Source organism: Perissodus microlepis, chromosome 11, assembly GCF_051167445.1.
Source record: "Perissodus microlepis isolate ML-2025 ecotype Zambia chromosome 11, ASM5116744v1, whole genome shotgun sequence".
Taxonomy (NCBI): domain Eukaryota; kingdom Metazoa; phylum Chordata; class Actinopteri; order Cichliformes; family Cichlidae; genus Perissodus; species Perissodus microlepis.
Genome location: NC_140471.1, coordinates 30,432,087 through 30,456,921, shown reverse-complemented (window position 1 = coordinate 30,456,921; position 24,835 = coordinate 30,432,087). Strand labels below are relative to the sequence as shown.

Genomic DNA, 24,835 nt, shown 5'->3' with positions numbered 1-24,835 from the left:
TGCATCTACAAGCTCCCTTCGATTATTTCAACAGCACATATCAAACATTCCTGTATGCTGAGTGTTGTAAGAGTTCTCTTAAACCTACCTGGATATGAACTGCTGACTTGTCCATCAAGAGCAGCCACCTGTCTGGCAGATGGTCCGTCTTCTGCTGCAGGGAACTGAGGAAGGATGCCCTGCTCTAATCACTGAGCCAGAGGCCAATGGTTGAGGATTAATTAAAATGGAAAGTGAGGTTAAGCCCCAGTCAGACTCCTTTTGGGAGCTAAAACCGAGAACTTCAAGCTTCCTGAAAATCTGCTTACTGTCTTAAAAAACAATTTTAGTGCTTCGAGGAAACTAAAGCACAGACTTTATTCAAAAATTTGATACAGCTGTTCTATTACTAATAATCTGCTACATAAATTGGTCATATTATTTCTTAATATGTCTTAATCAGTATGATAAAGTGTCTACACAATGACACCAAGTATACCTTAAAAGTTAAAGGTATCTGTTTCTGTATTTTTGTTTTTTTATGCTTACATAAAAGCAATAGATGAAGGTAAAGGAAACTAAAAGAATTTCAGCAGGTGTAACGTTTATGGCACTAAATTAAAAGCCCAAAGACTATTAAATCAAACTTCAGCTGTTTGTCTTGTGTTCTTTACTGTCAACAAATGAATGTCTACTGTTATAAATAAGAAAAAGTGTAAAATATACAGTTTATAGTGGCCTTTAAATGACTTTAGAATGAAAAATCAAATAAAAGTTATATTGAGTTCATAAAGTATATGAACTAACTGTATTTTTTTTATTTAGGTATACACACATACAAGAGTGATTAGTTGCAGAATTACTACATTTACTACATTTCACACAAAAGTTTAACTGCCCAGATGACCTTATGGTTGCATATCATATCAGTGAAAATTAGCTCCCCACTCCCCAGTTTCATTCCTGGTCAGTCTTCTCCTGGCAATGTTTACTTTAGGAAAATCTAGTGTTTCAAAGCGAAACTTTTAAAAAATGAATTCTTTTATAAATTCTGTCCATTTCTGAAGACAGTCTCAGCTCTCTTGGTCTCTCTTGGAATCCATTTGCTTTTAGTGGGTTTCCTCATCTGTTTCTATTGCTCACGAAGGGAGCTCTGACAGGCACACATAGTAAAATCCAGAGGGAAGGTCTCTTTGGATGGGTGACTTTCCATTTCAGCCTGGGATGCATTCACTGTGAAAATTTTTCTGCACCTGTTTGCAACAGCTGAATGCTTGAATAGTTTAGCAACGGCCTTTGAGAAATGTTTGCTCCCATTTGATGGGTGCTTTGAGACTGAAAACCACTGCAGCTGCGGCAAACACCCAAAGAATCAGTCATGTTTGAAAACACAGTGTACCAAATGAAAATGAAACATTTAAACAGTTTTTTTTGTAAATTGATTTAAATGTTCAATTATTTTCTTTTTTTTCTTTTTTTTCTTGCAAGAGGGCAAACACAAGTGTATCTATTCCTTGGAAACTACTTCAGTCTATCAAAGTTTATGTCACACTTACAAAATCACTGAAATGTTTCCATATTTGAGCTTGACTTGGAGTTGGTACTTTAGCGTTATGAAAGGATAAAGAATAAAAAGAATTAAAAAAAATGCCTTCTGGCTATGGTTGAGTCAAAAAAATTCTCAAACACAGCATAAGATCTTTCATGTCTATCATCTGACAATGCTGTCATTTGAATAGTGAACTACACTGAGACTATGATAGACTGTAGTCATAGACTAAGAAGTTGAAATAGCCACTGCAATATCACCCACTGCTTTTTATCTCCTTTTTGAACCCTCAGTGTTAACATTTTGTTTTCTTTCTTTTTTTTTGGAACCAGAGGAGACCGCATCTGTTGACCCGGTCTCATGGCAGTTTGTGATACAGTCATGATCTGAGTTCATGAACTGTCTGGCTTAGAGTTTAGTGAGCACCTGGCACAATTACACAGTAAAGCACTATGTGAGGGTGAGGGTGTAGCATTAAAGGCCAAAACAGCTTCATGTCACAAACAAAAAATCAGGGTGGCGTAAGGCTGTTAAACAGAAGCTGCAATCCAGTGATGTTCAAGTGCTGTTCACCTGCTATATGATTTTTTTAGGAACTCTTAAAACTGTGCGAAAGGATGCTACAGCTTGAAACCATCAGCCCCTGACTGGGTGCTCATGGTCAGTCTGCAACACAGCGGAGAGGTTGTTCCATGAAATACACATTTAGAATGAATGGATTTTTCATTAAATCTTAAAGAAGTTTAATTAGCTTTTCACTGTTCATTGGTAACTCGATAGTTAAACCCAGATCTGTCCTTTTATCTTTAGCATTTCATGTGCTATTCTTCCGTTCATCAGTTCTGATCCTGGTAACATCTGGTCACATCTTTATTTAATGCTTTCTTGTTCCTGTTGTATATAGATCCTTGCAAATAAATCCATTTAGAAGAAGCTCTCAGTCCTGCATGTTCCTTTTATGCAAAGTATCACAGACTGAAGTGACCAAAACCGTACCCCTGAGTACTCACTATAAGGGGTTGGCATATTAAGTTATCATCTAAGATTAGCAAGCTTGATTATAAAGATGTATCCATGAATTGTAGAGATATATGTGCACTGCACTGTTGCAGATACCTGCTTATGAGTACTGAGTAACATCAAAGTAAAAAACTAGAATTTCGCTGCACATTTTATCGTGGCAGTCTTTGGAACTGGTTTGTATTTGAAGGTTGCCTCATGTGGCCACTTGAGAAAATTCTCATCTTCATTTTTCAGCACCAAATTTCTTAATAATTATTAGGTAATTTATAGACGAAACTTAATTGAAGATGTATTTTGATAAGATTTCCAACCTACCGCGTTATTATTGTGCGTTTCTCTATATCTTATAATTGAAAAAATAATTCTTGGCTTTTAATTTGACGTCTGTTTACACGTGGGAAATTTGTTACACATGGGAAATATGTGTGTATATGTATGCATATGTGTGCATTTGTGGGGAGTGGGGGGAATACATTAACTTTATTTTGTACAGTCCTTTTATGTTGTATCTCTTTATGACAGAAGGCTTCCATTAAGAACAGCTATAAATACTTGCTCCTTGAATTGGTTGCATACCACCAGGTCTCACAGTAAGTATAGGTGTGTGTGAGTGCATGATGTGTGTGCATGTGTTTAGAATGTGAGGTCCCTATTAAACAGGTTTTTAGCCTGCGGTATGGAGCATCTCTGTTCTGAACAGAGAGGGAAGGTCAGTCTGCCTCATGCTAATAAACAAGAGCTGCACACAGTCAGTCCACTGACTTCTCTGTGTGATCTTGAAAAATACATTTGTATAATTATGATAATCCAGGTTTTGAAAGATTATGACCTGACAGGAAAACTGAACTGAGGTGAACTGAAGTGAGAAGTTAAAAGGATGTCATTAAGGCCATTAAAACCTTTTTTTTTTTTCAGATTACACTTGAAAACATCATTAATAAGTGTTTATGATGGCTGTCATGTATACTGGTGTTTGTGGGAGAGACAGTAGGGGCTTTCCTTGTCTTTAATATCCAGCTGTTTCTTTAATCTGAAGATTTAGCTGTCCCATACATATCTGCACATTTCTCCCTACAAGCTTTGATAGTAATGTACTGTCCTGGAAGCGTGCCAGGCCTCACTCAGAGTAGAGGATAAAAAAAAAGGGAAAAAAAATCACAAATCCCCTCAGAGCTGACAGCTTGGGGATTTTTCCACCCATATTATTATTATTTGCACATCTCTATCACCCTGGATGTTTTCTAACAGTTACTTTTGTGACAGAAAGCTGCTTTTATTCACATCAACCTGTTGTGAGTACAGCTGTGGTCTTAGTAAAGCACTGTATCATTTTTTTTTTGTTTTTTTTTTATTTCAATGAAAGTAAGAAGTCTTAAATTGTATTTCCATGTATTTTAACTGGTTAAAAGCAGAAACACCAAATAAAGGAATAACTAATACTGTTGAGCTGTCAAGGTCCCAGGTTCTGATGCAAAGAGAGTCAGGCAGGTATTTTAATAGGCTCCACTCCCCACTTGAAACCCTACAGAGGATAAAGTAAGTATAACTAATTGTATGGTGCATAAAAACTTAATACACTGCAACACTGTTAGTGAAGAGCCTGACAGGACTGGAGACAAGAACTGTCAGATGATCAAGTAGACCATAAAACTTTCCTTGACCACTTTTTTAAATAACTGAACCTAAACAAATCTCCTTAAAATGAAAAGTGTTTACATTAGCCAAAATTCCAAATCCAATTTGTCCTCCAAGCCAACAATAAATACAGATATAAGTTAAACTGTACAGAGAGAGGTATATGCTTATATAGGTAATGTGCATTAATATCCATGTACCATGGTAGCACTGATATACAGATATCAGCTTTGCATTGTGTTACACACAAATTACTTAATTAAGAAAACACTTTGAAGTAGTTCAGTATGCATGCATAGTAACTTCACTCTGCTAGGTCCTCGGGGATATTTTGTTGATTTGTCTGTAATGTTGAGATTAAAAAGGGTCTAAGTATAACCCAGCAGAACACCCTAACTTAATAAAAACATTCTGATAATCAATTTTAACCCATGACACTCTCAGAAGGCTAAAATTTCTCTATTACAGAAATATGACTGCATTTTCTGTTTTCCTATCTTGTTTTTTATGTTCTTTTTAGCACTTCAGACTCATGACAAAACTTTGACCATGTAGATATGAGCAAGTACAAGTTTAGGGTAAATGTAGTATTCTTGGTTTCAAGACTTAACTTATTTCGTTATTACATTGAGTTTGAATCTGAATCAGATAACCTCATATACAAAATATATCATTATAATGATATATTAATTTCTATTTATATATGTATTTTTGAGTCGTTGTTATAGACAGGGAGCAGTAGCGCACGTAAAGGTTGAGGACTAATATACCCATTCTTCGTTACACTACTCGTTACGTGCGGATTTGCAGCTCCGACGCATGGCACCGCTCCAGCCTTAAATCTGTGTGACTTTTGCTCCGTGAGCTGAGCAGAGGGATGGAGATGCGGAGAGCGCAGCGTCAGTAGCACCGCGGTTTGAGCGCAGGAGCTTCTCCACAGAATCAACCACTCACAACAACACAGACAGAGACACAGTCGACCTAAATTACTTTAGTAGCGCAATTATTGGAAAACTCCCAGAGGTATTCGGCAGTTGGAAAAGGAAATTAATGAAGAAGGAGGGCGAAGTAAATTGCGCGACTCTAGCTTGACAGATGTTGGAAAAGTCTGGCTGAATGTAGACCAACTGAAAAGGGAGAGGAGGGAGAGGAAACCCGTCCTTAACAGAGATGAGTACGCCTTTCTGTGGGAGATGGGCAGTGAGAGTTTAAGCGCTGAAGGCTTTAATGCGATAATTCAGGTGAGTTTCTTTATTTTCCTACAAACTACTTTGCAGGGTTCCATGGACCAGTCCTATAACAGAAATAGACCACACTATATTTATTTAAAGCATGAGTTGAGCTTAGGTTTGGTCTTCATCTTAGGGTAGGTTACTCTAAAACGAGCCAGTGTTTACTTTATATTTTATTTTTATGTGGAATCGCTAAAGTTCGCATTCTTACCACTAGTCGCAGTTCTGTGAGAACTTAAACAAAATTGAAAAAAAAAAAAAAGAACCAAACATTTACATTATTTATGTATTTGTAGCCTACTCCGTGTTTCTATAACATTTAGTCCAAACCAAGTCTGTAGAATTGCAAAACAGATAAATATCATAACAGTTATAATGTGAAGAACTTTTGTGCCATTTATTGTGAGTTGTCTGGAGATTGCCAGGGCTGAGTTTAAACACTGACCTATATTCATGCTATTATTCCTTCTTTTTTCTGTATGCGTTTATTTATTTTATTACTTGAAACCACAAAGAAAAACATACCTTTAATGTCACTTTAATGTTCAGCCAAGTTTTTTCTAGAGGTCTGCTTGTTTCTTGTTGTTGTTGTTTGTGTTGTGGAGTTGGAGTGTCCATGGGAACAGTAATCCTCAGGATAGTTTGTTCCATAAACCTAAAAAAGGGCCACAGCAGACTGTGTTTTAACAGCGTTTAGGCAGGATTACTGACAGCTGTAACTGCAGCCTCATTTCCCCTGGGACAGTGCAAGTCCCTTCGTTTGTCTTTATATTCTATACTACTTTGTAGTATACGCCACAGTATTTTCAGTACTGTCGCTGAAAGGTATTTGCTATTATTTAAGATATGATCATCACCTCACCTGTAGTCAGGATCCACATTTCAAACACACAGTGAAGGTACAGATATGAACTCAGACCAGCAGCCAACTCCTTGTCCCCCCCTCCTGTCATAATGAGGACACACATCATATTGGTTGTGGCTCAGGAGGAGCAGATCACCATCAAGGGAGAACCAAGGATTTGACACTTGGGATTCTGCCAAATGGGCAATTTAATCAGAGGGCATTTTATGCACAGGAAGTATGTCAGTCTCCTTGTTAGAAACTGATTTATCTGGACTGTTATATTGGGCAGCCACTCCAGACCTCAGTTGATTGGAGCCTTAGGCAAAGAAGTACAAGACAAGTTTTTAATTGTTTTTCACTTTTATTGCACAGCTTCAGTGGCAGATATATGCAGCTGGGTCTTGAGGTATGTTGGTCAGACAGTGAGCTTGCATGCTAATGTTGTGGTGAGTTTATACATTTATCTGTATTATTGCTTGCATGATATTATAAAGAATGAAATGTTTCTCCTTTGTTTTAATGTTAAAAAAAAAAATTGATGATGAATATTAAGGGCTTTTTTTACTGTGGGAAACTCAGAACCTTTGAATTTAAATTTCAGATCCCACTTTAGGTCAAAGTAGGTAAAATTAAGCGGAGTATAATCCGCTTTGGTCTGCTTTCTGTATGGGAGAAAATGCTCCCAGGTAGAATCCAGACATTCATTTTATACCAAAATGCCAAAGAAATGATCTTGAAGAGCTTGGCCAGATAAATAGTGTAGTTGGCTCTTTGGCGGAAAGAAATATCATCACCCCTTCATATAAATATATATATGTGTGTGTGTGTGTGTGTGTGTGTGTGTATGACTCACATGAAGACTGAAATTATTATAAATTTAAATTAAAACGTACTTTCTCTTCAACTGTCAACACTGTCAACTATCCCACTTGTTTTCTATGGTAGAGATTTTAGACAAGGTTTTGCTTAATTAGAGTGTGCTGTCTACATTATTAAAAAAAACATGTTTAGCTGTTATTTGGCAGCTTGAACCTAAAACATTTGTGGGAATAAATATTCTGTAGAAAGAGAAAAAATCTTTACAAAGAAAAAGCAAGCTGTTGTATAATATTAGGTTTGTATTAATCCTAACACACTGTTTGGGTCAAATTTGACACATTTTGACATAGTCAAAAAATAGTCTAATTGTTTACTGTTGTATTGCTCTTATACATTTTTTCTACATTTTCCTTGTTTTTGATCAGATTTGACCCATATCTTTTTAGATGGATTTTAGATCCATCAGTGTGGGTCAAATCGAATAAATGATGGTTTTAGGGGATCTTTGAAACTGTAACACTGTATATTTTTATGCAACATTGGTGACAGAGGACAAGAGAGACCTTTACACCGTAACAAGAGCATCACATCACCTATAGCCCTTTATTATTTCCTCACATATCCCACAGAGACAGGCACTGACTGATCATGGGGTAATCTGAAAAACAGTGAAATAGTAAAACAACATATATAGGAACAGAAATCACACAGAGGTCAGAGGGTGATTTGAGACATGGTGCCTTGACATGAGATCTGGAATAGATAGATAGACAGATAGACTATTTACACATTAAAACTAATCTGTAGTTCAAAAACTCTTTTACACACTTATTATGAGGGAATTCTTGGCCTTACATACTGTAAAGGCACAGATTAAATTGGGCACTTTTGTGAATTTTATTTTTTGATTTATTATATAGCACAACTTTTGCTCATGTATTTATGGAACTTGTGTTTTCCTAACCTGTATGGTTAATTACAAGAAAACTTTTCTGTTCAGCATCTGTGAAGACAGTTTAAAAAGAATACTTTACAATACTTCAAAATGACACACATTTCCATATAAACCCATCACATGAGGAAAAAAAGAGACATGTAGGTGGGAGATTACTTCACTGCAGCTTTGACTTCTTTCCAACAGCAGCTTCTTAATACCAGGCTCCGCCAAAGAGCTGTCTGGGAGAAGGTATATTTTAGCCTGGAACAATGCACCCTCATATCCCCCAGCCGCAGTTTCAATCTTAACAGCTATGAGATTAACATCACAGTTCCATTTAGTACTTCTGCCCCCCCTTCCTTTTTGTGCAAAAGCTAAATCTCTTAATTTTCACATGAGGCCATGTGCGGTTTGCCTTTTCATCAGTCTTAACTTATCCTGGTTTTGGAGGGATTGCACATGAAAACGACTCGTGTACTGTATCCAGGGCAGAATCTGCACAGCACATTTGAACTCACAGTACACAACACTCACTATTCAGGCCACATAGTCATTTGAAGTCCTTTTGTAGATGAACAGAAACATCAGATGTTTACTGCCACTGGAGGAATGTAGTCAGGGCTTGAGTAAAGAGACTGGCCCATTGCTTGTGTTAGCAGCAGTCTTGTGTTGTTTGGCCATGAAAAAGAAAAAAATATGTAATAGAGGATTTCTTTCATGCTACATGTTTTTGTTTCACATGTTGTGTTTCCATTTTCATGATGCATGTGTCCTTTCCAGTTTATTCTATTATTTTATTCATCTCTAAGCCATTAACCCATTTCACATGTGAAGACTAACCCAACATCCAACAAAGAGTAAAGCATAGGCACTTCCTAAGCTTTTCTATGGTAAGCGTCCAGGATTGTCTCCTTCAGGGTAAGATATTGTGAGGGCAAGGAAAGAGAAAATCAAAAGGGGCATGTTACAGTATGTTACTCTTATTCTGTTTGTGTATTTTTACGACTCTGATGTTTTTTTGATCTACTTAATTCTACTGGTTGTCAGTCAGTGAGTGTGCTTAATTTTATCATCAAGTCGTTGTTGAGTCATATACTGGGGCCATTCAAAGCACCTCACTTCAGAAAAAATAATGTATAGTGTGGTGGTAACACAGTTGCTAGTTTAATTCCAGACAAGGACATAAATCCCCTTTGGGTGTTGCAGCAGGAAGGTCATCCAACCTAAAACTCTGCCAAATCAAACATGCAGAGCTGACAGTTAGCATGCTTCAAGCCATTGTTGTGGTTACTGGAAGCTCGATATGTCATAAACAGAGATGGGCAGTAACGCGTTACCTGTAACGCGTTACTGTAATCTGATTACTTTTTTCAAGTAACGAGTAAAGTAAGGGATTACTATTGCAAAAACGGTAATTAGATTACCGTTACTTTCCCGTAGGAACGCTGCGTTACTGCGTTACTAAAACCGTGATTTTTTTTTTGCGAGAATGTCTCATGACAGTGACGTAAGCGAGTGCGACGTTCGTGACAACAGCTGTCTGCAGATCAACAATGGATCATATATGAGTGCGGGAGAGAGTATGAGCGTGCAGCGTTTAAAGCGTGGAAGTACTGACCTTACTTTGAGTTCGATTCCATAAAAAGTGACAAAAACATTAGCGTCGGTTGTACGTGGGAAGAAAACTTCTTTTTACACCGAAAAAAACCCCTAAACAAGCTCAGAGTGCGCAACGACGTAATGGGAAATTCACAGAGAAACTCGTGGATTCTTCCACTGACCGCTGCGCCACACCTGCACCAGGGTAAACCTCCGCCTACCCTACTCCTGCTTTACAGGTGAAAATAGAGCAACAGGACTGCTAGTCTTTGATTTTATTTACTTTCTGCTGTGTTTTACTTGCATCTATTTGAAAGACTGAGTGTAAACACAAAAAATATTTTATTTTATGTGCTGGAATGTGCAGAAAATAGGTTTAAATGTTAAACTAATTTCTTCAAGTCAGAGAATGGTGCATATAATTTAATTTTTGCTTGATGCAAAAAGTTAAAAGATTAAAACGGATAAAACAAGTTTAAAAAAAAGAGACTTTTCCGTTTGATTACATTTTGTATGATGGATTATGCAGAAAAAGTAGAATTGGGTTGACAGATCTATCGCTTTATCACCTATTCAGGTTGTAAATCGTGTTTTTAAAAAGTAACTAAGTAACTAAGTAATTAATTACTTTTGAAAATAAGTAATCAGTAAAGTAACGGGATTACTTTTTTGGGGAAGTAATCAGTAATTAGTTACTGATTACTTTTTTCAAGTAACTTGACCAACACTGGTCATAAACAGATTGAAACCACAGTAGGTCTCAAGCTTCTCGATCAAGCTGTGTTTTGTTGTCATTCACACAACTACTTTCATCAGTTTTTGTATGTATAACTGAGTGCAATTTCATGAATGTCTACAAGGACATGCTGTTCAAAAGCACTTCCTCATTTGTATTATTCATTGAATCAAGTCTACAAAGGCACACAGAAAACAGTCTGTGAAGAGATAAAGAGAATCCAGTTTGATGCAGTTAGTATAAATAAGGCTGTGACCTCAGGGCTTTTGCTCCTCCTTTTAGTGCAGACATTGTGAACACGTATAAAGGGTTTAGGCTTTAGAATTTGGACTACATTAAACATGAACTAGTTTTTCTGAAGCAAACTCAACTTCTTAGTAACCTACCCTATCTTTATTCGCTTTATCCGCTATTGAAAATATCACTTCCTGTCCACTAGGAAGATTTAAAAAAGCAAATGTCTTCAGGCCATTAACCGGGTCCTTTTTCTGACCCCATTTAGCCATAGTCATAAAGGCTGGAGGTCTTTAAAGGCTCTAGGTCAAAAAATAAACAAATAGAGAACTAGATGGAGTGGCCAATCAGAATTTTTCAAAGAAATAATTAAAAGTAATTAATACAGTATTGTGAACAGGAGTAGTCAAAAGTTTATGTCTTTCTTGTCACATTCATGGCTACTGCTGGGCCTCACATTGTAGTATTTCTTTCCATCTACATGATGTAATTGATTGCTTCTCAATGTAAAAATATAAAACGAAGTATATTAGACCTAAAATTTCCCTCTTTCAGAAAAAGAAAAAGCCGTATTATTTAATGTTGTTACTCCACCAAGACGTCTTCACTGTGTTTTGGTGGAAGATCTAATGACAGAGCGTGTTGTACGCTGTTCAAATCACCAAGCTCTTTAAAAGAATACTGTCTCGAATTTAGCAGTGCAGTTCTTATCAGAACTTTATCAGACAATTTGGGTCATTCCATCTCAAATCTATGTGGGTCTTCTATTCGACCATCTCCAATTTGCATAAAAATGTTAGGGTCCAAAGTTTTTTCTTCTTAGTCAATTTGTATTTTTTCTTACTTTTGTTCTCTTTGGACAGATTTAGGACAAAAATTATGCAGAAGTTGGATGGCAAAATTCTACCATGTTCATAAATATTCATTATGCCCAGTTCCTCATTGACGATGACGAAGAGTCCCACTCAAGGCACTGACAATAAACCCCCATTTTATGAAATTAATAAGAAAGGGGACTTGACCAAGTTTTTTTTTCCTTTCCCTTTTTTTCTGGTGAGACTGGGACTAAGTCACTTTCTGAATAGCAGTGATTTGTTTCCGTTTGCTTTTGTGTTGCTAAGACTGTCTAAGCAGGCTTGTGGTAGCAGCCTTGGCTGCTATCAGATTAGCATTAGCATTAGGTCTTCTAAAAAAGAAAAGCTCAACCTGCACAAAAGGGAAGATTGTGGAGTTGGTGGATTTCTGTGAAGTAAAAGTTCATTCTGTCTTTGGTGTTTGTAGTGATTTTATAATTTGGTTTATTTTAGATAAAAAATATTATTTCAGGAAATGTGATCAGAAATGTCTTTTTAAGACATTTTTTAAGGACTTTTAAATGTAATTTGTTTTCTAGTTTTCAGTTCTCAATTTTCTCAATTTAGGCCTTTTAGCTATTTTACCTCTTAATTGTTTTCCTTTCCCAGATTCTTCTAGATCATTCTTTTCTCCTACTGTTACTTATTTCTACTATTTTCTCTTCCCGTTGGTTCTTTTCACCGTACTTTTCAGTATTTCTTTATTTCATACTTTATATTTCTTCTTTTTACCTCACACATTAGTTTTCTCTTTAATGTGTAATGTGTTAAAGTGTATTTTTTTTATAATTTTCTTTGCACGTTACTTTTGCTGGTAATCTTTAATTCATTGGAATTGTGTAGGATCCAGGTAGTTCTCCTGTCTTTTGTCTTTCATCACTATAGAAACATAATCTCTCAACAAGCAGTTTAAGACCCATTCTGCTGTTCTGATTGCAGCTATATTCTGCACTCGGTATGTAAGTTGTCCTGAATTATTGAGTGTTTTATCTATGATCTGTTGCAGGTTAAGAGCCCTCAGCTCCCTATTAATGTGTGACCTCCCATTATCTCTTTGTTGTATAATGATGGATCCAGTGCATCATATCAGTTAGCTGAGATGACCTCATTTGTCACATCACATAGGGTGCTGCGCTGAATCTAATTCCCTTCCCTCATTTATTTGTGCTATTATTAATATTGCAGACGGTGCACTTTGCATGACGTTGCACAGAGTCTTAACTCTCTCCTTGTCGGAATGAGGAATTACAGCAAAGTGCTTTACCCAACGCACAGTCTGGAACAAGGCTGATGTGAGTGAATCTGTCACTGTGACCCAGTTCCACCACACATTAAATTGGTAATCACACCAATATTCAATCACACCATACTTAATGTGTCTGTTCTTTGTTCTGTCTTTTTTTCTCTTGGCAAAATCAATGATAGTGACATGCATACACCAAGAGATAATAGAAACAGAAAAAAATACACAACTCTTGAAGACAGAGGCACAGAGACACATGCTAATTATTTATAACCAGGAGCGTTTAAAATTTGGACACTGTTATGATGGGCGATAATGGAGTTTGTTCTTGAGAAAAATCTTTACCATGTTAAAATTAGCTTCATAAATCAATCAATGATCTTTGGCAAACAATTTATACAGTCCTATTTGTCCCAAGCAAAAGCTTATAACCATACTGAGATACATTCTTCTTTATCTCAGTTGGACGTGTCAATTTCAAACATGCAACCAGGCAAGAACAATCCTCCTTTGCTATACTCATATATTCACAGGTCTTTTCTTTCCTCCCAGCATTTTAGAAGGTGATCAAATTAGGAATGTCTTGCATGTGCTCCACACAGTTTGTAAAATGTTGGCAATGAATGCAAAGATTGTGTAATGTAGACATGAATTATGTGAAGATTAGATTCTACCATCACAAACTGGATTACGTAACAACACCTGGCACCTGATATGTAACTGCCCATTATTGTTTCATTCATTAAAATTTGCATAACATATCTTCAGTCCCGCAAATTATATATATATATCTATATCTATAGATATAGATATAGATATAGATATATAGATATATAGATAGATAGTAGCTACATGATTGTAGTATTAATCGTAATTTTAAACCTAAAGAACTGTGAGAAAATATGAACCATATTTCATTTTGCATCTGTTATGTATATCTTTAACATTTCCGTTGTAGCTGTTTATAAACCCAAGTGTTGCTGTTTGACTCTCCGATAGGCTGCTAACTGCAGCCAATAAATAATCGTGTAAGGTTTCTCCTATTTGGACAGTATTCATAAACCAGTTATGCGGCCAACAGCAACTTTAGTTTCTTTAGAGGATACACAATGCTGTTGAGTTTATATACAATTTACAAAGCTACTGAGCCAAGCTTGCTAATGTTAAGCTGATGTAAAATACATCCATTGGCATATATTTTATGGCCATTATAAGCTTGTTTGCGAGCATCATTATAAATACACAAAGACATTAAACAGAATTTTTTTATGAAGCACCAAATTTGAGTCTTTTAATATCAAACATCTTTTAAGCCTTTTTATAACTTTTTGCTTTTAAGACCAAGAAGAAAAAAGTAATAAAATGAAACATGTATGTACTTGAATAATACCGTACAAATTCATAGTATAGCGTGGCCTAGATGCAAGAACTCAGAGCGTTATGCTGTGTTCACATTATGCAATTTTGTGATGTACTCGATGAATGATGACAATGTAACAGAATAGTGTCAATATTGTGTTTGTGGCTCTGTTATACTGTAAGAAAGTTCAGTATTGGATGGCATAACTGTGCTGTACAGTACACAGTGCTTTACTTTAAATTCAGAACAGTAAGGCATGCTAACCTGTTTGCCCTATTTTAAAATGCATTGTGTTTTCATGTAACCTTTAGATAAAACACAAAGTTAGTGTACCTCAGTTTGTTTCGCAAAATGTTTCACAACATGAAAAAACACAACTTCACATTATATCAGATGCAATATCAATTTAAAAAAATTAGGGCATTACATGTAAGTCCTTTGTTAAGTATAACTGCTCTTCTTTCTCCCCATCTTGTCTTTCTTACATTTTTCTCAACAACGTTATCCTGTACTCTTTTCTGTCCTTGGAAAATGCATTAGTGTGCCTTCAGATAGCAGACACATTGTGTGACAAACTGCACACTGCACAAACAGTTAGTGACATTTTTTGAGCTTATAAAAATATTGCATTTGAAATTGCCTGCCACTTAAAAAATGTTTCTGCCTTTGTGCTAGCTTCTCTTCTGTAGGTGCTGAAGTGTTACAACCACAACTTATAAATATCCAAAAAACAAAATCCAAAACCACAGTTCCAGATCATCCCTCTGCATTTTAACCCCTGAGTACAGCACTATAAATGATGCATAAATTATGTCTTTGCTTCTTTCATCTCTTTGTATACAAGTGATCAATTCACCTTGTCTTTTGCCTTTTATGTGTTATATATTTATTTGTTAAAAAATTCTCAGAGATTTCATTGGAGAAAAAAACTGAGTTAAATTTATACAGCACATTTAAAAGTAGAGTGTTTTGTATGCTCCAGTCGTATGACAGTATACAAACAAATAATGGAGGAACTGCAATTCATTTCTTATCATCCAACAGTTTGTGTGCACTAAGCGTGATGTCTGGGAGTCGTGTACGACGTCTCACAGTGTCCATTTAATTTATAGGATTGCTAAAATCTCAGAGTGTAGGCATATTTAGAATACTAAAGAATCCTGTCACCCAGCTAAAAACCTTTTTAATTTCCTCCTTCTCACTAAGAAGCATTAAGAAAAGAACATCCGTGTTCCAGAATAGCATCCTGAAACTTTACATCACTGTAAGACTGTAAAATAACTGCACAATAAGGCACACAAAGGACTTTATCCATAGGTCATTTGGGTTTTTGAAGCTAATTCTTCTACAAATGTTAATGCTTTTAAACTAGGCCTTTTTACCAAATTGCCTTTCGTTATATTTTGCAGGATAGATTTTGCAAGTTTATTAATAAATCAGATACTTGGTGAGTGAATGATTCTAGTGTTTTAGTTTGTTTCACTGTGAATTAAAATTAGCTCAGTTCAGAAGTTTAAAAAAATAAATCTTGAGTTTTTTCACACTTGGGGCCATTTTTTCCATCAAGTGTGCAACGTGTTTCGGATTTCAATACAAGATTCTGCATTTTCTACATCTGAACACCAGATCAATAGATCTCTGCAATATTTTTAGTACATCATACTCTTTGGCAACCTTGGGATCAAGATTTTTTATAAATTCTAATTATTTTGAATCTTTGTTTTTGTTGGTTTCAACAAGATTTTACTTATTAGCATAAGTTAGTGACCAAATGTGTGACCCTGCTCTCAATGGGGTAAAACTATAGTCGGTACTTTTGCAACTGTAGCTCCTTTTGTGGTTCAGTTTTTCTCTGGGCTTTTACCCTTGTATTTCAGATATTTTCTTTATAGATGTGCCTGCTGACATGAGCTTGTTTACAAAGACTTCCTCAGATACACCCAAAGGGGAAAGACCAGGAGACTTGTGTTTTCTTTCTATGCACTGAACAGCTGTTCTGCCAGTAAACCCTTTAATATTTGCTGCTTGCATGCAGGAGGTCTCAGGGGCCGTCACATTGTAGCAGGTGCCAGAAGCCCTTAAAAAAATGGAAACGCACAGCTCCACCATCACCCCCGTCAAACGTGCTTTTAACAACTTGAGTGCACACACCCACACAGAGAAGACACAAATTCATGCTCTGTGATCCCTGCACTGTTGTTCTGTTCCAGCCTTTTTAATTGGGGATTTGAGCCAGGCTCTTGTCTTTCTCACTGTGACAAGCTAAAAATAGTCCTTTGACAAGTGTCAGAAAACTCAACCGGGCTCAGACTGTGCATTCTGTGTCAGATGGGGCTGCTTGGCGCAGGGATTCATGCTTGGGGCATCCAAATTCAGTGGAGTGGATACTGCCAAACTGTCATCCTGTGGCCCATGTGAGCTCATGTTCCTGTTCCATGCACCTGTTGCTAAAATAACTTTTCTTTTCATCTCAGTAATTGGATTCTGTCTGTCACAATTCTTCACATTTTGCTTGAAGTCCTTTGGTGACAAAGCGATCGAATATTAAAGAACTCAGCTAAGGTGGAACTTTAAAGGGCTGAGTTTCAGAAAGACGTCCCTCAAAGCTAATGAAACCACAGTGCAGGCTACAAGAGGAGTTCAGGTTAATTGAGAGTCATTGCCTCTTTCTTCCTCGTGGCAGTGTTTTAGCAAAGTAATGATACAAATTGCTTTTCAGTGAGTAAATACATGGATCATGTTAGGTTTGATGAATAAGAGGAACAGCAAAAATGTCTCATTTAAGCTGTGTTTCACATTTCTGGCATCAGCATAAACAAACAACATCCATACTCATGAAGACATCTCAGTGACTTTAGTAGTCACAGCAATCATTAATGGTATGATACTTTTAATTGAAATCATTATAATCTTAATCCCTGCGGAAGAACACGGCAACTTTGGACAGTGAAGAAATGACTGAACCTGCAGCAACACTAGGGCAAAGAAGAAAGTCCAAATGTTAACATGGGTTGGAAACTAACCACAGACTGATGTAAGGTGATAAGAGCCCGAGCTGACAGGCTCGATGAGTTATGTCTGATGAAAGAACAGAGAAAGGGAAAACTGAACAGAGTATGGAAGGTGAATTATGTCGAACAATTATGCGACAGTTGGAGCTCATCCAAAATACTCTGCCAAAGAATTGTCTGATGAGATGTTACATCACTGATATTGTTTGCATTTTGGCAATGTGAGGGGTTATTAGGTAAGAGCTGGCATCTTCTTGGCTTTAGGAGAGTGGATATTTTTGACTCATGCAAAAAAAGGTTTTTGCAGGGTCATCAAATGGCAGCGTCATATTGGTCAATCAGAGTCTGCAGTATCTTGCCAGACTCTGGCAACATAAGCAAATCCCAGGAACTGGATGGAACGAGTTCTCGCAGTGATCAAACAGCATGCTTACTAAACAGAATTAAACTGAAATGAACCAGAAGTGACTTCTTAGAAATGACTGCAAGGTATTTCTAAGAAAAATATATAATAAAGAAATACAAATATACATATGTAATTGAATTAACCAGAAATAATAAAACACTTAGAAAGACTGAAAAGAAATACAGGAAACACTTTTATTATTAACAACTCATTGTGATTCAAAAATGAAACAAAATATAATAAAAATAAGTTATTTGCAGAGTGTGATTTTCAATAAATTATTTTTTAAAGCTATTAAAATAAGTTGGTAGCTTGTTTTGGAAAAAAAATGTATCCATGAAAATAACTGCAACTATAGTAGGCAAGACTATTAAACCTGTGTATTCCCAAAGGTAACCACAGATTTGTATTTATTTATTTTATTAAATTGATTAATTTAACCCATAGTCTCCTCATCTTCAGTCTTCTTTTCTAATTCCCCCTGTAGGAGGTCTTCTGCAGTGTGTTGACCCTCGTTTGCCTGCATAACTGCAAACAGTACTGTAGTAAAATATGATGATCTGCTAAACTCCTTTCATCTTTATCTCATTCAGTTAGCTGTGTAGCTTTTGGACTGTAATAACCTATTGTTTCTTAGTGGCATACTGTAAAGCCACACATGGATCAAGGTAGATTTGGAACACAACCAGAATATCCCCCCATGCATGCAGCAGCAGCTGTACTGTCAAAGAAGCCCAGTCACTGACAGGGAAAGTCATTTGCACAAAAAACAAAATTGAAAGTTGCAGCACTAAGATATGCTAAGGTAATATTTTTTTAAAAAAAGATACCTCTGTATCTATTCTAATTTTTAAAAACAGTAAAGCTTTTAGTATTTTTATTTTTGTGTATTTGTGCTTATCTTGACAGTTTAGTGTCTTAAACCAATAAAAACCATGTGCATGTGTGAGCAACTACAGAGTAACACATATTTAAATGCAGGGAGTTCTCCTGGAAATACAGATATAATATGTGATTTATTTTCATTTGTGAAGGTTACAAGATTTAAGAGGGTCCTCAGTTCTCCATTTGTGCCAGTCTTTGACAAATGCACTGACAGCTTTTTGTGTATGTTTTTCATTCTAATGAGAAATTGTATCATTAATAGAAACAACAAGTGTTTCAGTATGATAGAAAATAGTTAAAACAATTAACACTGTAACATGACACTCATGTGACCACAATCCACACAGGGTGAGAAATAACGAATTCATTTATTTCCCCACTTTCTAATTTGATGGATGGGTCAGTCCTGGGTATAACTCTGGAGTCGTGACCTTTGGCTGGACTGTATCTTTATGGTGTGCAGATAGACACAGGGGAGGTGTGAAACCAATTGCTGATTGGCTGGAAGGTCTCGGCAACTGACAGGGTACAGGCCTGGGATATCTCCCAGCTGTCAGTCTCTGTCTCTCACAACTTAGCTCAGGGGAGGGGGGGTATCAGCATATTTAACTTGTGAACAATGGATCAATGGACAAAGTAAACCAATACAGTTTTTGTAAAATACTATATTTGCTACTCATGGTCCACTTCTTTAGGGGTTTTTTTTTTTTTTACAGTTTTTAAAGAATATAAATTTAATACCATGTTATGTATTTTTTGCCATTTTTAATAGTTATTTGAAGAACTTGAGCTTGAGATCACATATACTACATAAAATTAGCATAAGAATTAACCTGCAGAAACAAAATAATAATAATAATAATAGTTCACAAACACCAGAAATAAAACGTAGCATTTTACAGCCGATTTGACTTTAGCTGTGGTCAGTAAAAACTGGGAAATCACCAACTATGCCTGGCTGACGTCCAACATTTATCGGTACCTTTCTTGTGTGACTGCACTCTAATATATTGGTCTAAAAGGAGCCCTGTGAGTCTAAGAGCACAAGTGTTGGGTTTGTGAGTCAGCGCTCCCAGCCTGCCAGTATAAGAGCTGTTTGCATGAAGAACAAGGATGAGACAAAGACTGTAGAGCTCTGGGACTGTTGGCAACTCAGGCACTCAGAGGAGAGGCTGCAGCGAGGGTGGGTCCACACTCTGGAAACTGTTTGATGGCGAAGAGTAAGCTGCAGCTGCTGCAGGTCAGACACAGTTTGGCTTTGGTATTTTGAGGATTATTTTTGTATTGTATCTTTTTTTTATATGAAAGGCAATATCCTGTGTGAGAGCAGTTCAACTTCTGGACTTGGAGGTTTTCATGCAGCTGTGGAAAAGTGTTAAGAATTAAGATTTGTTTCTTTTAACGTCTGTTAGGTAAGATTTGTTCTTCATATTTTAGCAGGTCTTAGTGGTAGTTGTTGGAGAAGGGATGCATAATTTATATTACATTCTACATTCACCATTTTCTTAAATTCAACTGGCAAGCCAGACAGCAGCATTATGTAATTTACTGATATTTCACTTTGCAGCATTTTACAGACAGCAGGGCTCTTTTTTGACTCTGTTCCCTAAAGTTTGGAGGTTGCTTTTACTTATCACTCAGTAGCTTCACTGATTATATTAGAATATGTTCATACAAGATTTATGCTGTTATATTTTCCTACTTAATTTGTACCAACAATGGAGGCTGCTTTGTGTTATCATGTCTTCTAAACATCTATATGAAAATATGTTTATCATTATAGTGCTTTACTCTAAAGCAACACCGTAGATCAAATTAAGGCACAATTTAAACAAAAGATATTTGTGTACAAGTCTTGATGGATTCAATAGCTCTAACACTGACTGCATTAATATTCTGTTCATAGTTGTGAGTAATTAGAACAGATTGGCTATAAAAATAGGCACTTTCTGTTGTTCACTTCCTTATGTAAAAATGCTGTTGCAATGCACCTAGTGACAAGCAGAATTAATTATGCAATATACTGATTGCAGGACTCAAAATTCACACAATCTTGAATCTTGATTGGCAGTGATTGGTTTAACACACTGGTCAAATGGTTGTCTTCCCCTCATGTGAGGTGCACACTGGTGCCTCAGACACTATTCTGTGTGTTGCCAGATGCTACAAAATGAATCATTTAACTCACAGGACAGGGTTGCCTTCTGAGAAAGCTGTGTTTGTGGTGGTTTTTAATCCATTTGGTTTGTCCTGCTAGGAACACTAAGCTGATTAAATGGATGGGGTTAATAGATCTTACAACTAATAAATGTTGAAACTTACTCAGCCTTACAACTCAGCCTGTTGTGGAGTTGCCATTTTTTCACTTAGTTAACCTTGGTTTTTCTGATTTTCTTTTATCCTCAGGTGACACAAAAGGACATGTTGTTGACAGAAAATCATCAGTGGACTTAAGCTTGACTCCAACTTGACTGCCACTGGTTATGAAAATCTGCACTTCAAAACTAAAACGGTATGTCTTGAATAAAATGTAAGCTTGTGAGGGCAGTGAATTCAATACAAATACATTTTGCTTACACTCTGGCTTAGAAACATAAAGCTCCTATAGATAAAAACATCTTTATAAATGTTTTTAAAAAAGGTAATTATGTGCATCTCTTTTCAGGCCGGGCGTAAGATGTTTGTGGAGTCAGTCGTCCGATGGGGCTTGTGGAGCATCCTGCTCCAGTTTGGACTGGGCGTATCTGCAGGAGGCTGTACTCCACGCTGTCTGTGTCGACCTGAGCCCAAAGAAGTGATCTGCTCTGGAAAACACTTAAATTCGGTGCCAGAGGCCTTGTCCAGTGATGCCAGACGTTTGGATTTATCCCGCAACAGGATTAAGACTGTGGGACGCCGCCAATTTTCTGGCCTTGTGAAACTTCAAGAGTTGGACCTCAGTGATAACATAATCTCCATGATTGAGGTAGAGGCTTTCCTGGGCCTACAGAATCTCAGGACACTTCGGCTTAAGAATAACCGCCTCAAGATCATCCCAGTTGGGGTGTTTTCTGGCCTGTCCAGTCTGAATTTTCTGGATTTGAGCCAAAATGAGATTTTGGTCTTTCTGGACTATACCTTTAAAGAAATGGTAAATCTGCAGACACTGGAAGCTGGTGAAAATGACTTGGTCTTCATCTCCCAGCGTGCTTTCTTTGGTCTGCAGAATCTACAGGAGCTCAACTTAGACCGTAGCAACCTGACCTCAATTCCCACTGAGGCACTGTCCCAGCTCCAGAGCCTGACACGTCTACGAATGCTACGCCTCACCATTTCTACACTTCCCAACAATGCTTTCCGTAAACTGCAACACCTGCGCAGCCTCCTGATCACAAACTGGCCAGCACTGGACACTATAGCTGGCAACAGCCTAATTGGTCTAAATTTGACCTCGCTTGTTATCAGTAGCTGTAACCTAAGTGCAGTTCCTTATTCTGCACTTCGTCACCTGGTGTATCTGCGCTTCCTGGACCTGTCCTATAACCCCATTACTGTTATCCAAGGTAACCTGCTTGGGGATCTCTTGAGACTTCAGGAGTTACACTTAGCAGGTGGCAGCCTACTACGAATAGAGCCAGGAGCCTTCAGGGGACTAGCCTATTTTCGCATGCTTAATGTGACATCCAATCAGCTCACTACTTTGGAAGAGAGCGCCTTCCATTCTGTTGGAAACCTTCAGGTGCTGCGGTTAGATGGGAATCCCCTAGCATGTGACTGCCGGCTTCTCTGGGTGTTTCGTCGCAGAGTGCGCTTGAACTTTGATGGACATCAGCCCACTTGCTCCTCTCCTGATACAGTAAGACAGCGTGAATTCAAAGACTTCTTAGAGAAGGAACTTCCAAGGGTTTTTACCTGCCGCCCTGCTCGCATCATGCACCGTAGGCCGCAAGAGGAAAGAGTAGAGGAGGGCACTACTGTTCTCTTTTCCTGCAAGGCTGATGGGGATCCATCACCATCTATCACCTGGATCTCATCCCATAAAAATGTGATTTCTCCAACAGGAAGAATCAGAGTTTTACCAAATGGAACTTTAGAAGTGCGTTTTGCCCAAGTTCAGGATAGTGGCACATATCAGTGCCTGGCAAGTAATGCAGCTGGCAATGACAGTCTGACTGTCAGCTTGTATGTGAAGGGGCTCCCACGCAACCGAAACATGTCTTTCGTCACAGAGGAGGGCTTGGTAGAACCTTCAAATACCCAAGCTGCAAACTCCTCAGCTCAAATGGCTAAGCCATACCCATTCGATGCAAAGACCTTGATCATTGCAACCACCATGGGCTTCCTGTCGTTCCTTAGCTCAGTTGCCATCTGTTTTGTCTTCATGTTTTTCTGGAGCCAGAGCAAAGGTCAAATTAAACACACTGCAACTATTGACTTTGTTCCTCGGTCTTCCATGGGTGGAGGGGGAGGGGATGGAGGTGATGGTGGCAGGTTTACCATGAAACTCATTTAAAGCTGAGTTAGAATTAAAAGGAGTGTTCATATAGAATTTGAGTTCTTCTGTATCACTGGTGATTTCCACTAAGACACTCAAAAACCAACACTACTATTTAAACACCCCTTAAGAAGGCAAATCGGAGCCAGTGTGATGCACTTGTGCCAGTCCTCTTCTAATTTTAGAGTTGAAAGTTCCATTTCAGCACCAACTTGGCTGTGTTATCTAACTAATGAATATCTTATGATCCAGGGATGGGATAATGTTAGCAGATTGTAGGTGGAGCTGTCTCCTGGTTGCTGTGCATTTATTTTCAAAGACTTGTACTTGGAAAAAGCAATTCCTTTTTTTTCTTTTTTGAAGCATGTATTTACTAAACAGTTATAAATCTCATAGGTTTATGTAGTGACTGAGACCACAGTTAGAATTTCACAACTATCATATTTAAAAAGTACCAGGTGCTTGTTTAATCATCTGTATTGTACTAATGTGCTAACTTTTGTTTTCTTTTGCCAATACAATATAAGCCAAGCTAATTCTGGTTAATTCTGCTTAACAATTGAGGTAAAATACTGTCAATTCGGCATTGGTTGTAAGACTTTAACATGTACATATATAGCCATAAAGCTTTTGATACATGCAATAAATTATTGGAGTAGAGTAGCCAAATAATTTCTTATTCTTAATTCAATTGTTACATTTTGGACATTAGAACTTTTTAGAACGTTTCAAGGTTGCTGCTTTGGAATTGATAGCTAACCCTAATGTACATAGGAATGTATCCTTTCCCTTTTCAAACAACACATTTTTCAGGTCTGTCAGTCTTTTTACAGATGTAGTTAGCATGTGACTGCATTTGATGAATCTTTGTTCTATCAAAAATTGCATTGATTTTGCTTTTTATATAACTATATACAGCAGGAAAAAAGTTAGCTTTTTATATATATATATTTCTTTTGTAGCCATCCCACCCCACCTTCACCCCTTAAAGACACACACACACACACAAGCTAAAAAACATGTGCCTCAGTAACATTGTCACCATTGACAGAGAGAATGCTCACCTGATCATTTTCATCTTGTAAATATTTAGGTCAAGGGCGTTTGTGTGTGCACTGTTCGTTCTGTCATTTTATCTAGTTCTGGGGATTAGTGTCACTCAAATAATGCACTCTTTTTGTGTGTAAACTGAACCGTGTAGATGCACTACGCACAAAGCTTTATTATGCCATGAGAGAAGGATGTAGGTCTAAGGATGCAGCATCCACATGTTTGTCTATTATTTGATATCTTGTAAAAATGACTTTTCAGTGATATGTCATTAAAAGCCTACATTTAATTCTGGTGTGTATCCATGTACGATGATTTATTTGCAATGTTATTGAATTAGAGTGTTAAAAAAGCATCTTATATCTGCCAGCAGATCTTTACCTGAAATTATTCTATTGTTGAAAAAATTGGCAGCTTTTAGCTTTTTTTACATAACGAAAGCGGTAAGTCTATTGTGAGAAATGGGTGTTTCAGTTTGATACAAAACGTAGCCTTGTTGCCTCATTGTAAGACCGCAAAGCTACAGCTGGCACTCAGCCACACAGATGTACATTTGTGTTTTTCTTTTCTGTGAAGTTGAAGGATTATGTGTACAGAAGAATGCTGGTATGACTGCCTTTTATTTATTTATTTATTTTACATTTTTTTCCAGAGCCACGTGTACCACATACAAAATTACAAATAATCTATTTAGTTAGACATTTACTGTCTTTTTCCTTCCTCCTTACCTGCATACATAATTTTTAATGCTGACTCTCTGTTCACAACACAATATTGTCCCTGAGTGTGAGATAAATGTTAAATAATGAACCCTCGTTTCACCTTAGCACACTTCAGAGACTTGCAGTAAATTCACTGGACAGAAAATAATTTTGTTTGTCTAATGCAGTTGCCCAGAATAACCCAGAAAAATGGAGGACAAAAAATGATAATCACGTGTATGAGCAGAGATTTAAACCCTT

General features: G+C 37.1%; 1 protein-coding gene across 7 annotated transcripts; it reads left to right on the top strand.

The window, feature by feature from the left end:
- The first annotated feature begins 5,056 nt into the window (after positions 1-5,056).
- lingo4b (leucine rich repeat and Ig domain containing 4b) lies at positions 5,057-24,164 on the top strand. 7 transcript variants are annotated; one of them, XM_084944055.1, is made up of 5 exons: positions 5,057-5,427; positions 6,638-6,671; positions 12,630-12,736; positions 20,756-20,861; positions 21,015-24,164. In XM_084944055.1, the coding sequence occupies exon 5, from the start codon at positions 21,027-21,029 to the stop codon at positions 22,839-22,841; it is 1,815 nt and encodes a 604-aa protein (XP_084800181.1). In that variant the 5' UTR covers positions 5,057-5,427; positions 6,638-6,671; positions 12,630-12,736; positions 20,756-20,861; positions 21,015-21,026; the 3' UTR covers positions 22,842-24,164. The 7 variants fall into 7 exon arrangements, with proteins under 7 accessions (XP_084800181.1, XP_084800178.1, XP_084800179.1 ...); XM_084944052.1 differs by lacking the exon at positions 6,638-6,671; XM_084944053.1 differs by lacking the exon at positions 12,630-12,736.
- Positions 24,165-24,835: the final 671 nt, after the last annotated feature.

Coding starts and splice junctions, on each gene's coding strand:
- lingo4b (XM_084944051.1), top strand. CDS start 21,027: ATGTTTGTGGAGTCAGTCGTCCGATGGGGCTTGTGGAGCATCCTGCTC.